Raw genomic sequence first — 15,524 nt, 5'->3', positions numbered from 1 at the left:
CACTTCTTTTACACTATTGTTTTTACCGTGGGGCGTTTGAGTTCTCCGCTTTTTTGGTGGATTTCCTCTCACAGTGAAACAGCACCCCCCACTGGCAAGACTGTAGATGGAGGACTCCCTCTCAGCTTAGAGGGAACAGTGCTTACCACTATCTGGGCATATACCACAGGACTGCCCCTACAGGTATAATTTTAAAAAAGGGAAGATAATACCTACCTGTGTCCAGAATAGCAGCACACACATCACAGCAATTAGTTTGACCAAAGGAAAACCAGTGCAGCTGTCTTACCTGCTGGTTCTGGTAAGCAGTTACTGTGGTGAACACCGTCTCTGGAAAGCTGAAGGTTTTCACACCATCACTCATGGGAACTGGCTTAGTAGGTGAGAGATCGCTGCTGAAGTCCTTCCGGATGATGTGCACTCGGGGCTGATATTTGTGCATAGAATGCAGGATTATCTTTAAAAAAAATAAAGTTCATTTTTTAAAATTTTACATGACTCTTTAGCCCAAATGTAGACCTTTTCAGGCTGACAAAGATCTGTCTGATTTAGCAAGTTAACAATAACAATATTGCAAGCCTTGTATCCATTACCATGAGAGTATAGGGTTGTGCTGAATCCCATAACATGGTCTGATTTATACCTTTCAGGTTTTGTGCATCTGCTGTAAATGTGAGAGGCCCATAAATCTGAATTTATATTGGTTCTATTTCTATGGCAGTGATGAGACTGTTCAGTTCATTCCATCTCCAATGTTTAGAATTGCTCTCTCTGTGCTGGTAGGGTACATTGCCACTCTGTTTTTCACTTAGCAAGAATGTGACCCTTCTGGTTTGTCTCTATGGGCTACTTTACTAGGCTTTTTTCCCCCATATACTGCTTAAACTTCCTCTAATATAGATATGGGAAACACTGCTCTGGTTTGCCAGATATACTACTACTACTACTACTTATCATTTCTATACCTAATGAATAAACATGAGATACATTTGCATGTAATACCTCAACCATATGCAAATCTATCTCACATATTCATGAGGGATATTCCGAAAACCTGACTACAACATGGCCCATGTGGCCTCAGCTTTTCCCGCCAATTTTCATTTCCGTTGTGGATTTGTATTGTTTTGCCAGTCTTCCAGAAGCTGGTCTTTCTGCTTCAAGACACATGAAATTTGACTGGGATTGACTCCATATTTTTTAGCAATAGATGCTTGACTTTGTTTGTTTTCTAATTTTTTAAGAACTTCTATTCGTTCAGCCAGTGTTAAAGTCTTACAGTTCCACCGTGACGACGACGATGACCCCAGTGTACACTCTAACAACATTATTTCGCTTATTCTGCCTGTGGCAGCTAAAGGGATGGTAAATTTGAAATCTCATTGGTTGTCACACGCCAATCGGCTTCCATATTCCGTGTGTGCGCTTATGTGGAGTCTTCCCTGCAGAGGAGCGGTCTTAAACCATGCATGTAAGCGAATCTTACACTTATCAGTGGTGCACTTAACCAAAGTTTGTCCCCATAGAAATTGATGGCACCAAAAACGAGACCAAAGTACGGCATGCAGTTAAACAGAGCATGCGCTTATCCGATGTGCACTTAAATGGAATGCACTGTACCAGCTACCTGACAGGTAGATGATCAAAAGCCCCACGCTGTTCCAAACAATGCTCTAAAATAGCACTGGAAGAGCGCGGGGCTTTACCACACCGATGATCAGAAATAATGCATGCAAATTTAAGCAGCGCAATTATCTCTGATCATGGGGTAGAAGTGCGGGTGAATTGTGCCTGAGCATGCACTCAGCACAATCCTCCCGCACTTGTTTGACAGGTCTGGGCTGTCAAAAGCCCAAACCTGTCAAACACAGGGGCTGGAGGTCCATGGGACCACCAGGCCCTGACTACCCCTGCCCCGAGCAACGGGGGCTGGAGGTCCGGCGGACCTCCGGTCCCCACAATGATCCCACCCCCCCCCCCAGGTTCAGGGAGGGCTGGAGATCCGGTGGGTCTCCAGTCCCCCAAAACCCCCATAAAATGGTCCCTGGTGGTCTAGTGGCTGCCAGCCAAACCCCCTCCAACCCAGCGAGTGACAGGGGGGGGGACTGGAGGTCCATCGGACCTCCAGCCCACCCCAACTCCCCCCCCCCCAGCATTGTCTGATGATCCCTGGTGGTCCAGCATAAAATACAACCCCCTCCCGGCCCCCCTACCTTAGTTGGAGGAGGGAGGTTGCCTGCCTCCCTCCTCTTCCTTGGGTTGACGCCGCCACAAAATGGCAGCACCCAGCACCGCCAAGTGCATCCTGGGATGCGCTGGGCGGGGCTACAGACCATATAGCCCCGCCCAGCGCATCTCAGGATGCACTGGGCGGTACTGGGCGCCGACATTTTGCGGCATCATCAACCCAAGGTAGGGGGGCCAGGAGGGGGTTGTCTTTTACGCTGGACCACCAGGGATCATCAGACAACACTGGGGGGGGGGGAGTTGGGGTGGGCTGGAGGTCCGATGGACCTCCAGCTCCCCTCCCCGTCATTCGCTAGGTGGGAGGGGGTTTGGCTGGCAGCCACTAGACCACCAGGGACCATTTTCTTGGGGGTCTGGGGGCTGGAGACCCACCGAATCTCCAGCCCTCCCTGAACCTGGGGGGCTGGGATCGTCGGGGGGACCGGTGGTCCACCGGACTTCCAGCCTCCTGTTGGCACTTGGCAGGTTTGCTTTGGGGGAGAACTGGGGCCTGCCAACATGCAACTGCATGCTGGACAGGGCTCACCATTCCTCCCCAATGATCTGCAAACCCTAACGCCAGCTCGGAGCTGGCGTAGGGTTTGCCGCAGCCAGTGACCCAAGTTTTGGTGCGCTGGCCGCTGATCATTTGCAATGAATGCGCTGAGCCCTGTTTAGCATGCATTTGCATGCTACTTGCGCAGAGCCCTCAAGCGCGTTGTTTCACGCGCTCAAGGGCTCTAATCATGGGGCGGTAGCAAACGCCGGCGCTAGTATGGTGCTAACAGCCTCTAGCGCTGGCGTTTGCTTTTGATAATCTGCCTATGATTCTTTGAACAAAAGGTCTGTATAGCAGCGATTAAGAGGGCAATTGTGTTATCCTCTGTGGCATCTACCACCATCTCAAAAATTCAGAAGAAAGAGTTATTTTGCCTCAATTCTTAATTGGCTCCTTTTGTATATACAGCTTTTTAAAATGCAGGATTTACTTGTGGAATTACTGACAATTACCTATCTACATTGCAAAATAGCACCTACACAAATAGATGCTGACTCTTACGTGTGTAAAGCCCTGAATGATGCCCCTCCTTTTTTGCACATGCTGGCTTATAAAATGGATGCTCTAGCTGTGCCAGCAATTATACATGCACACCTGCACCTCTTTATATGTATTTTATAAAAGGCTTCATATTAAGCTGAGCTTTTTGTAAAACACTGGGGAAAATCTGATCATCCCAATCTGGACGTCCAATGTATGACCCCTATGCAAAATGGGGCTTTTTGTATTTTCATGAATTGCTATCTACCTATGTTGCACTCTAAATTAATGACCTAGAGTTTCACAACAAATATTTTGGTATGAGCAAGGGTTGGCGATGACAATGACCATTTGTTTCTGAGAATGCTCTCCTAACTTAATCAGCCTTCATCAATGGTGGCTGCAAAACTAAGTGGTTGGCAGCCATGTGCAAATCATGGTGGCCACAGTTCAGAAACACTGACATATATCAAAAAGCTCTGAGTCTTTAGGCCAATCAGTTTCCTGCAGGACTGTATACTTTGTAACCATGAGCATTAGTTGATCAAGCTAAATATTTTCTTCCTTTTCATAGCCTTGAAATGTGCAACTAATAGCTGTGGATCCTCTGAACTTTGGGACTTCATAAGTACATTTTCAAAGGGATTTCTGTGGGTAGAAAGTGTTTCAACCACAGAAATCAGTTTGTAAAATCTGCCCACCCTGTATGCATGGAGAAGTATGTTCTTTGTTCATTAAAACACACATTTACCTGCATTGTAGTAGAAATGCTCTTGGAGCAAGGTTAGGTTGAAACACAAACCATGCATCAGGGTCAGTCCTTTCATTCAGTAAACCAGGCAGTCGCCTAGTGGGTCAAGATCCTTGAGGCTCAAAAGATAGTAGGCAAGTAATTTAAACCCCTCTCTCCTAGCTAACATCCTCCTGGAGGCTCTACACAGTGTTTGTGGCTCAGTCCCCATGGCTGGCATGAAGGAAGGACTTAATACTACTGTTTCTTCTTTTGTGCAAAGTCAATCTCACAGTATGAGACAGGAGATCCCATAACCTCTCCCTACACAACTGAAGATGCTAATGTGCTATTAAGTGCTTTTCCTCCTGCTGGCCACAGGAGCTGAGCACCCAGAGAAAGCTGGGTTAGGGCTGCCAGGGAAGTCAGGCTAGGCGGCATTTTGCAAGAGGGGCTGGAACTAAGGGTGCGGGGAATATAAGCTTAAAGGTTTGCCTAGAGTGGCAAATATTTGCAGATTGGCCCTGCTATGTGAATGTAATTTTTGATCTGAAAAATAATCTGCATAAAAAAGCAGGTGAACATCTCTGTGGGTCCTTTTTCTCTAGGCAAAAGTAAAAGTAAATTAAATATTGGAGGAGTGGCCTAATGGTTAGAGTACAGGTCTTGACATCCATAGGTGGCTGGTTCAAATCCCAGTGCTGCTACTTGTGATTCTGGGCAAGACATTTATTGCCTCAGGTACAAAATTAGATTGTGAGTCCTCCAGGGACAGAGAAATACCCAGTGTACCTGAATGTAACTTACCATGAGCTACAACTGAAAAAGATATGGGCAAATCCAAATCCTATATAATAATTCTCACCTCCAACGTTCTGTGCTTGGGACCGTGGCTCCTTGACTGGAGGTGGTCTGTGAGGCAGACACGCACTGACGTCACTGACGTCAAAACAGCTGATTGCAAGGCAAGCCTCGGAATCAGCTGTCACCCCCCCCCCCCGCACTATGGCCCCCTCGAAACCCACCCCCTCCCGCGAACCTGTCGATCCCCCCCCCGCCGGAACGCCAAAAACTGCCGCCGCCGTTGTTGTACTACCTTCCCTTCCCATAGGTTGTTGAATCATCTTAGAAAGTTTAACTCCGTGCGTCTGACGTCCGTGCGTTTAACTCCGAGGAAAACCTTGCTAGCGCCCGTTTCATTTGTGTCAGAAACGGGCCTTTTTTACTAGTTAATAATAATATTCACTTTGAAAACTGCAGCAAGGACTATAGGTCAAAAGTAGCTGAAGGCTTTGCAGCAATATGGATAGTTTAAAAACTGACCTCCCTATAATCATCATTTTCATTAGAGAAGCACCTCCTTCTATACTCTCCAAATTGTTTTGCTCAACCTGATCTGAATAGCTGATACTTGTGAGGAATGTATCTTCTTTGACAACAACTGCCATTCACAAAGTCACAAATGTTTCCTGCTTCTCACCATTCAGAGGCCAAAATGCATTTGGATGAGTACAGTTTCTTTCAAAGAAATAATGAAGAATGGAACAAGCTTCCTTTCCTCATAAATCACAATAATGAAATGTGGGACAGCACCAGTTCTAACAGGGACAGAGAGAAGATTGGGATTGTGCCTCAAAACTAATTGGGGACAGATGGTCTGAGTCAGCTTGTGAGACTTTCTTTCTACTTTAAATACAGTTTGGATGCATTAGAGTTTTGCTTACACACACACTATAAGTTCTCCCAGGACATAGACAAAGAACATAATTACACTCAGGGCTGATGGAGATACCACATATTTCTAAAGTCCATTGGGAATCTACTCTCTCAAGCGCTTTTTTTTATTTTTTGGCTTGCTTCTGTTTTGTGGAACAGTCTTTCTAAATTGATTCATCAGGAAATGAATTTTAAAGAAATTCAAGATTTTATTGAAAACTCATTTTTTATATTACCATTTGATATTCCTCCTTTGGAGGAGAAAAAATATACTGATGGGTCTATAGGACATAATCCTCCCGATATTCAGACACAGCCACTGACCAGTTAAGTAGCAAATCGATGCCTAACCGCAGATATTCAGCAGGAGATAACCGATTATCTCCTGCTAAATATCTGCAGTTAGCAGCTAGCCACTAACTGGTTTTATTGTGCGACATATCTCTGGACCAGCATTGAATATCTGGGTTTAACGCCGGTGGTGGACAGCAAAAGCACTGCCCATTGCTGGCTGAAGATCTGGCCCAAAATGACTATAATATAAGTAATGTATTATTCTAAGAGCCCTATTTACAAAGGCATGCTAGTGTTTTTAGTGCACGCTAACCCTGTAGATGCCCATAATATTCCTATGGGCAGCATGCGCTAATCATTAGTGCGTGTTAAAAACGCTAGTGCATTAGCATCTTTAACGAACGTTAACCATGTACGTGTGTTAACTCTGTACATGCCTACAATATCCCTTTAGGCGCCTACATGGATAGCATGCATGCTAATTGTAGGCACATTAATGCCCATGTTTACTAAGGTGCGCTATAGGTGCATTAGCATTTTTAATACACGTAAATTGTTTACGCACATTAAACGCTAACGAGCCTGTAGAAATGTATAGGCGCATTAGCGTTTAACGTGCCTTAAATTTAAGGGCACCTTAGAAATGCTAACACACCTTAGTAAACATACCCCTATAAATGCTAACGTGCCTTAATAAAAGGGGCCCTAATTTGTTTGTTTGTTTGTTTGTTTCGAAGAGACTGAATTATTCTTCTGTTTGGATGAGTTGTCTTTTTCTTGACGATATATGGTGTTCTTTTTCTATTAGTGCTTTATTTTGCATGAGAATGTTATTGTAAACAGCCATGATCCATTAAGGCTGGCTGATACATCAAGTTTTATTAAACTATTAAACTATAAATTGCTTGTTTTCTAATAAAAGGGTTACGTAAGGTTGCAGAGTGCACCTGATGAAAAACAAAACTCTCCAGGCAGTGGCAGGGCATCTGGAAATCACTGCCTGAAAATTCTCTCTTTCCAGTGACATCATCTACACCACATTAGTCAGCTGTGGCGATGTTTATGTGATTTCCTGATACCCTATTGAGATGAAAAGAATTGCAGCCCATTAAATGTAAGGAGGTTTTATGTGCGGGGGAACTTGCCATTCAGAAATAATTACAAAGAAAAACTGTGCATTTTTAGTACAAATTTCTTTGTTTGACTGGTGTGATCTAGTGCCATCTATAAATAACAGCTTTCCAAAGTCTTCAAAGCCAACAGCACTGGCCGCTAGGGAATTTACTTTTTAGTATTCTGTTAAGGTAAAGAAACTGCCAGAGGAACTTGACAAAATCCTGATGTGAACCTCATTTCCAGGGCAACTGGCCAAAGGTGTGAGAAGTCCATCAAAGAAGCCGACCACCAGATTTTTCTACAGTATTGTTTCCCAAAGGACAGAAGCCTATTCAGACCTTCCGCAAATCTCACTCTATTTTTTCTTCCTAAAAGGGATCTCACTTGCAACAGCAGTGCCAATTTATTTATTATTTGATATTAGGATTTATTTATCGCCTTTGAAGAAATTCACCCAAGGCAGTGTACAGAAAGAACAAACTGAACATAGACAGGGAATGTAATAAATCCTGGGCCAGAACATGGGTATTAGGCCAGGGCTTGACAAATCTTGGATGCCAGGTCGCCATGGCATCTAGAAGGTGCACCCTTTGTGCCTGTGATTTCATACACCCAAAAGCTTTTTTCCCCTATTTGCAGGACTGACTCTGAAATGGCTATCCTGATTCTGCACATTGATCAGACTCACCACATACTTGATCCGTGCTGTGCAGGAAGTTTGGGAATAGGGAGGTAAATGTTGGTGACTATGGGGGGGGCGGGACATGAGAGAGTGACTGGCTGAAGGCTGGAGGTGAGGGCATGAGAGACAGACTGAGTTAAGGGTGGAGGAGAGGCATGAGAGACTGGCTGAAGGCTGGAGAGGGGCATGAGAAAGACTGACCAAGGGGAGGCTAGAGGGGGGACATGAGAGAGATTGATGGCTGGAGGGGGAGGCATGAGAGAGAGACTGAGCTAAGGCTGGAGGGGGACATGAAAGAGACTGGGTTAAGGCTGGAGAAGGGCATGGGAGAGAGAGAGACAGATTGATGGGGACCCAGGTCATGGTGATATGTGAAACAAAGAGGCAGTTGCCTCTTTGCTTCACCTATCAAGGCAGTGCTGTCACACAGCTGACAGTATACTTTGGGAAGAGAGATTTTTGGCTCTGCCAGTGACTTTCAAAGGCACCTTGCAGAACTGATTTACTAAAGTTTCTTTGCCCAGGGACATAGAATAGGAAAAGAGCCTTAGCAAATCAGTTTCTAAAAAAGCTACTGATGATCTGGCAGGGAATTGCCATCCTTATTCTCCCCCGCCCCCAAGAATGTTGGACAATGTTGGAGGGATGGGGAAGGAGAAGTGAGAGAGGTCTCAGATGCTGGCTCCTAAGTTTTTGGGCTGGCTACTAGATTAATGAAAATTTGGCTAGGCTCCCTAGGTAAATTTTCAGTCCTGTCTCTGCCTCAATTAGCTTTCAGTCCCACCTTGTAAAATATTGATAATTAAACTCAACAATCATGTCCACTCTAGTATCATCCCTTCCAGAATAATATGGGTGCGTGGACTATTTGAAAACTCCCTGCTGTTAAAAATACCCCTTATATTATCTTTGAGTTTGTGTGTCTGTCAGGACATATTACTTTATTTTGATTAAGGTTGCTTTTAGGTGCTCACAGAACAAATCAAGGTCAGGGGTGGTGTTTGGATTGAAAAAATGTAAACCCTGACTAGCATTGGCCTTGCTATGCTGGATTAGGATAGGCTTCGATACAATACTCTCTTATTTGACAACTTGATTGATTTCAATGACCTGCAGCATTTAGGTTGGATGTATTTAAGAAGAGGATTGGGAATGGGCTGTGTCGGCATTGCCGCATGGCAGCTGCTAGCGTGACTTAGTAAACAGGGGGAGGGGGTATAATTTATGGCAGTCTTTTTCCACAGATTTTACTGGAAAAAATATTAAATGCATGATCTTTTAGGAAAAACATATTTGACTGTCAGTGTGTTGCTAATTTTTGAAAGCCTGACTCCAGGAACATTCAGCGTCCTTGCACAAAAGTAATTAAAATAGCTGAAAACAAGATGACCCTGTTGATCAATGATTGGGCTGTGTTGGGTGGAATGAAAAATAAAATTGAGAAAAAAAACCTCAGTAGTTACAAATAAGCCCAAAAGATTCAGCTGAAAGAGTTGAAAACATACATTTGTCAAACAAACTGTAGTAAGTCACATGACAAAAACACAATCAGCTGTATTACTTAAGGTAGTAAAAATGATTGACTTCCTATAATGACTTATTTGTGAAACAAGATTTGGAACTGTTATGGAAGAAAGTTGACTTACATGGCCTTGATCATCCAGTTCATTGTTAGTCAGCTTAAGTTTGTCAAAACTGACCACCTGCCTCATCCATGTGTCTCCAGAAGCCAGCGAGTCAGGATGAATGTAAACACGTGGGGGCACTGGGGAATCAGCATTGCCAGCCACCATCCACTTGGAACTGTGGTACACATATCTGAGGTAAACAAAAGAGCTGCCTTCAATGGGGTTATGATGTTACTTTACCAAAAAGAAGGTATGATAAGAAAGTTTTCAGAGCTTCATATGTCAACTCTACATCGTCAGTTGCTAACCCTGTCCTGGTTTTCAAGATATGAATAATAAACATGCATGCAATACATTTACATCCAGTGGTAACCCCCAGTTGATACAAATTTATCTCATGCACATTCCATGAAACTCAAATCTAGATCCAATTTATGGCTACCCAGAAAATCTGACCAGATAGGTTTACTTTCAGGATTGGGTTGGACACACAGGAGTCAATTCTGTAACAGGGCATCTCCATTTAGGTAACTTAAGAATACAGGTAGTGAGCCTATTCTAAAGGACATTTGCACACTCAGGTGTCCTTATAGAAAACTAGTGTAAACCTGACATCAGCGCATTGAAATATACCACTGATCTATTCTCGTGCAAATTTTACTGCTCATATGTTACAGGACCACATACAACTTACAGTATTCTGTAAGCTGCCCTTGTAAATGTCAGCCCTGCCTATGCCCTGCCCATGCTCCTCCCAAAGATTCCTCTAAGCTGAGCGGGAGTCCTTCAACTGCATTGCTGCCAGTGAGGGGTGGTGGTTCAATATTTTGTGTTTAATTTCTAGACACATTAAGTTCCTGGACTCCTGCAAAGCTTGCCTGTCCCTTGTTACTGAATATGTGATAGTGAAACAGCACCACCCACTGGTGGAGGACTCCCACTCAGATTAAAGGAAACAGTGGCTCCTCCCCTGTGAATTTCCCTTTAACAGTTAAGGCATTATGCCATATGTGCAGATAACTATACAATGGGGATTAGGTGCAATGCAGCCACTTATGCGGTTAAGTGTACACTTACCCACGTAGATGGTAGTATTCTATAATTTATGCATACAATTGGTGTGTAAATTTAAGCAACCTGTTAAAGAGTGATGGAGATATTCAGAACTTAACTGCCCAGCTTAACTGCATAAATAGAACTGCATAAAAATCATTATGCATAGTGCTGAATATTGCTATGTGTTAGCTGGCTCAGCAAACCCAGAAATTAAATGCTGGTGCCCAGACATGGCCCAGCATTGAGTTTCCGGTTTTAGTGCCATGGCGGTCAGCAAAATGCCATCTGAATATTGGGCCCTATCCAGATTGCTTGCTGGATTATTTATACACTGGCCCAATAAAAGGTTCCACAACCACAAAGAATCCAGTTACTTCCTTTAACAAATGTTTCTAATGGGATTATTTATTTATTTTATTTGTTGCATTTGCATCCCACGTTTTCCCACCAATTTGCAGGCTCAATGTGGCTTACATTATGCCGTAATGGCGATCGCCATTTCCGGGTAGAGAATTACAAATGGTATTGCATTAAGGCACATAAATGGTACAATAGAATACAAAGTGGTAATGCATTGAAGTTCCTGAATAATAGAATGAATTATGAAATAAGTTAGATTATCTATAGAAAGTTCATTTCCGGTATGAGCGGTAAAGTTCAATTCTGCCTGAGAAACAAAGTGGTAGTGCGTGCTGTGTAACTTTCATTAGTAACTGAGAAGGCTATCAGACTAATGTAAAGAGTTTGTTATTGCATAGTTCAGGCAGAATCTAGTTTTCTGGTGATTAGGATGGGTCTTTGTGGGATATGTGGGATAATTTCTAAGCTGCATTTGAAGATTAACAAGGGAATTACTGAACCCTAATTATGGGGTAAGTCTATAAAGTGGGGGTTAACATTTATGAGACAATTCCTCACAAAAATGATTAGTTTACCGGCCTATACAAGCATTGAATTGTAAAATTCACCTAAGTGCTATTCTGTAAATATATGCATATCTTATATAGCCTGTATTTGACAGGTAAGTGTACACATAGGCAGAATCTGGCAGAGGATGGGAGAGACTCATACTTATGCATGTAACTTAAAGAATACTATAAACACTCAACCTGTAATTAAACACTGGAATTTGTTGCCAAAGAATGTGGTAAAAGCAATTAGCTTAGAAGGGTTTAAAAAAGGTTTGGATAGTTTCCTAAAAGCAAAGTTCATAAGCCATTATTAAAATGGATTTGGGAAAATCCACTGCTTATTTCTAGGATAAGCAGCAGAAAATCTGTTTTACTTTTTTGGGATCTTGCCAGGTACTTGTACACTGGATTGGCCACTGTTGGAAACAGGATGTTGGGCTTGATGGACCTTCTCTCTGTCCCAGTATGGCAATGCTTATGTTTTTATGCACATAACTCTGACATGTAGGCACAAGTACTTAGAAAAATACCAAAAGGAAAACAAATCTGCAAATCATACAACTCAAAATCTATAAAGCAACACAGATATAATATTAAACGTATATAAAATTAAGCATATTTAAAAAAACACATTACTCTTTTTATATCAAATATCTAGTGTTCATTTGAAACAGGCCTAAAAAAACATACCACTCACAGCACCCCAAAGGATTAGTCAAGGTAAGAGGCTACAATCATCATCATCATACCATATATATAGTCATTAAAAGTAATCTCAAGGGTTACTCTTTGTATCAATCTTAGTGAATCTGGCTATGGTCAGGAGTGTATACCCATATGTGATCATGCTATAAATGAAAAAAGAAAAGGGACTCACTAGGATTGATACAAAGAGTAACCCTTGAGATTACTTTTACCCCCTAATTCTAGAAAGTTGCATGCTCGAATTTCCAATTCACATGCATATTTGCATTCACAAATTATAGAATAAGGTTGCTTGTGCATGTAACAATGAATTAATTGGCCACTATCTTGCATTGGCTACAGTAGGTTAATTAGCACTAATAGGGAATTAAGCACATACTTGCCCTTCATATTCTATACCAGCGATTTTCAACCAGTGTGCCATGGATGGTCTGCAGGTATGCTGCAGGACTCTCAGTGGCTGTGGCGGCTGGTAGGGATCTGCAAACCCCGCCAGCTGAAGATGTCCCCAAAGACGCCCAGAAGCTCCTAAGCACAGCTCAGCAGTCAGCAGCTGCTTCTTGAGCCGCCGATGTGGGTACTCTGCGCATGCTCAGTTTTTGTATATGCACAGAGTACCAGCATCGGGGACATCCAAAAATAGTTTTTCTTCTCAGGGTCAAGGTAAATGTCAGTCAAAGCTGTTGCTGATGCCTCTTTCTCCTGCAGCTGCCTGCTGGATTTTTCTTCCTGGTTTTTTTCTCATTTCTTAGGAGTTCTTAAATTTTTATCTTGCCTTTATCAAATAATATTATAGACTAGTGGTTTTTTTTTAAAGTTAGAAGGAGGTGGAGAGGACATATATCCTTAAAAACCTCATGGTGTGTCTTGACAATTTTATCAACTTGTCAGTGTGCCGTGAGATGAAAAAGGTTGAAAATCTCTGTTCTATGTTTTGTGGTCCAGTTCCATAGTGCTCAACTTCAAAGGAGGCCTGGACCTGGGAAAGGTATGGGTGGATCAGGGGTGTGTCAGGCAGTTATGCATGCGAGTTAGAGAATACTAACATTTATGCTACAGTTGCGTGCAAGCATGTACTCCAGCCATTGAGCTAGCATAAGTGCTTGCACATAAACACGTATGTGCCTACTCGCTTCCAACGCATGTCAAATTGGCACTACTGCCCGGGTACAGCATGCCCCGGGCGGTGATTCCATTTTTGACTCGTGCTCAAAACACGTGATAGAAAATATTTTCTATTTTCTACCGTGTGGCGCTTACCTGGCGGTAATTGGCAGTTTACTTGCACTGGCTGCTTACTGCCTGGTTAGCACGTGAGACCTTACCACTAAGTCAATGGGTGGTGGTAAGGTCTCAGTCCGAGAATGGAAGCACGCTGGTTTTAATTTTGCCACATATCCATTTTCCGGCACAACAAAATGTCTTTTTTTCCAGATGCGCTGAGCAAATGGACCTGTGCGCATCCAAAACATGCACCTACACTAACACAGGTCACTTTTAGGCTTATCATAAACACCCCAGGTTATACCCTTCCTATCTCAGACAGTTTGAAAATCCACGGAGTAACAATCGATCAGAATCTCTCACTCGAGAATCAAGCGAAATCCACCATAAAGAAAATGTTCCACGCAATGTGGAAACTTAAACGTGTGAAACCATTCTTCCCAAGGGAAATATTTCACAACTTGATACAATCAATGGTACTAAGCCATGCAGACTACTGCAATGGAATTTACGCAGGCTGTAAAGAACAAATTATAAAGAAACTCCAGACCGCCCAAAACACAGCAGCCAGGCATATATTTGGCAAATCGCGTTTTGAAAGCGCCAAACCCCTCTGAGAAAAATTGCACTGGCTCCCAATCAAAGAACATACTGCTTTCAAAATCTGTTCCCTGGTCCATAAAATTATCTACGGCGAAGCCCCTGGATACATGGAGGACCTCATAGACCTGCCAACCAGAAACACAACAAGATCAGCACGAACATTCCTGAATCTCCACTTCCCAAACAATAAAGGACTCAAATACAAATCAACATATGCATCCAGCTTCTCCTATGTAAGTGCACAACTATGGAATGCACTGCAAAAAATAGTAAAAACAACGTACGAGCACCTAAAGTTCCAGAAAAAACTAAAAAAGAACCTATTCCAAAAGGCATACCCCACCGACCCAACATAAAAACAAGATTACCTGTCATACAACAACACCAAGAATGAAATGGACTCACCCCAACTCTCCCTCTTCCTACCTAATGTTCCCCCAATGTATCTACCATATATGATCCTCATTCTGCCACAACCACACCTTGTCCTTATGTATACTTTGTATTTGTTCAGACCGGAACCGGCGAATCGCCGTTACGGTACTATGTAAGCCACATTGAGCCTGCAAATAGGTGGGAAAATGTGGGATACAAATGTAACAAATAAATAAATAAAAGGGCCCCAAAGTTCGGTGCATACATGCGGACTTATACTAGTATTCTATAATGGCAGTTGTGCGCACATCTGCCGTTCTAGAATTCATGCTTAGTGCGCATCATCCCAGGGACTAACTTAGGTGATCTATAGAGAATTTCCCCCATATGAGCAGAGTCAAGAAACAGCGCCAAAATGTAGGCACTGGGATGATGCAAGCTAGTGTGAATTCTATGATGGCAGTTCTACGCAGAATTGCTATTATTGAATACCTAGCGGACGTCTGCAGTTTCATGCCTAAATTTAGCATGAGTGCTTACGCCATATCAAAGGCTGGTGTAAGTGGTAGTTAGGCGTATAGGTTTAGATTCTATAAATGGCACCTCAAAACTCAGCGCTGAAAATAAACACCTAAGCACTATTCTATAAGCTGCACCTAAAGTTTGACATGGTTTATTGACCAGCGCTTAGGTGCAGGGGTCATTTGTAAATGAAGGCGTGTCCATTTTCACCAATGAAAACGTAGTGCAATTGCCCGCACCTAAATTAACATGCTTTGCCCCCATATTTTATAATTCTGCACGTAACTGGAATTCACTCCCTCGCTCCGCCTCAACACACCCATGGCTCTCCCATTTCTATGCACACTTTTTTGGGCCTGCACCTAAATTTACTCACATACATGCCAATTTAATCTAATTAACACCAAGGAGGTATACATGGGAACACAATACAGGAACGTAAGACCTTTGAAGTCAGAATGATTGAATATTTTGACACCCAACAGACAGGACTTAATAAAGATCTGGGTTTTCTAGTCCATTATAAACCATAAAGTTGTATTGCTCTGTTTATCACCCTCCTCTCACCTATCCACCCCCATCCTGTTAGACTATCTCTGAAATGCTTTGATGCATACCTCCTACCCATCTCCACCCTGTTAGACTGTCAATGAAATGCTTGGATGTTTTACTTATATATACTGTCATCTACCACATT

General features: G+C 42.9%; 1 protein-coding gene across 1 annotated transcript in view; it reads right to left on the bottom strand.

Annotated features, from left to right (window-relative positions):
• The window catches only part of TBX15 (T-box transcription factor 15), a 180,153-nt gene that overhangs the window by 14,063 nt on the left and 150,566 nt on the right, over positions 1-15,524 (bottom strand). Inside the window, exons 4-5 of the mRNA XM_030205032.1 lie at positions 9,450-9,621; positions 290-457 (exon numbers count right to left, since the gene is read on the bottom strand). Of these exons, the coding sequence (XP_030060892.1) occupies positions 290-457; positions 9,450-9,621 (340 nt within the window). The remainder of the gene's footprint in view (positions 1-289; positions 458-9,449; positions 9,622-15,524) is intronic.

Source organism: Microcaecilia unicolor, chromosome 5, assembly GCF_901765095.1.
Source record: "Microcaecilia unicolor chromosome 5, aMicUni1.1, whole genome shotgun sequence".
Taxonomy (NCBI): Eukaryota; Metazoa; Chordata; class Amphibia; order Gymnophiona; family Siphonopidae; genus Microcaecilia; species Microcaecilia unicolor.
This window is presented reverse-complemented; position numbering and strand designations above follow the sequence as displayed.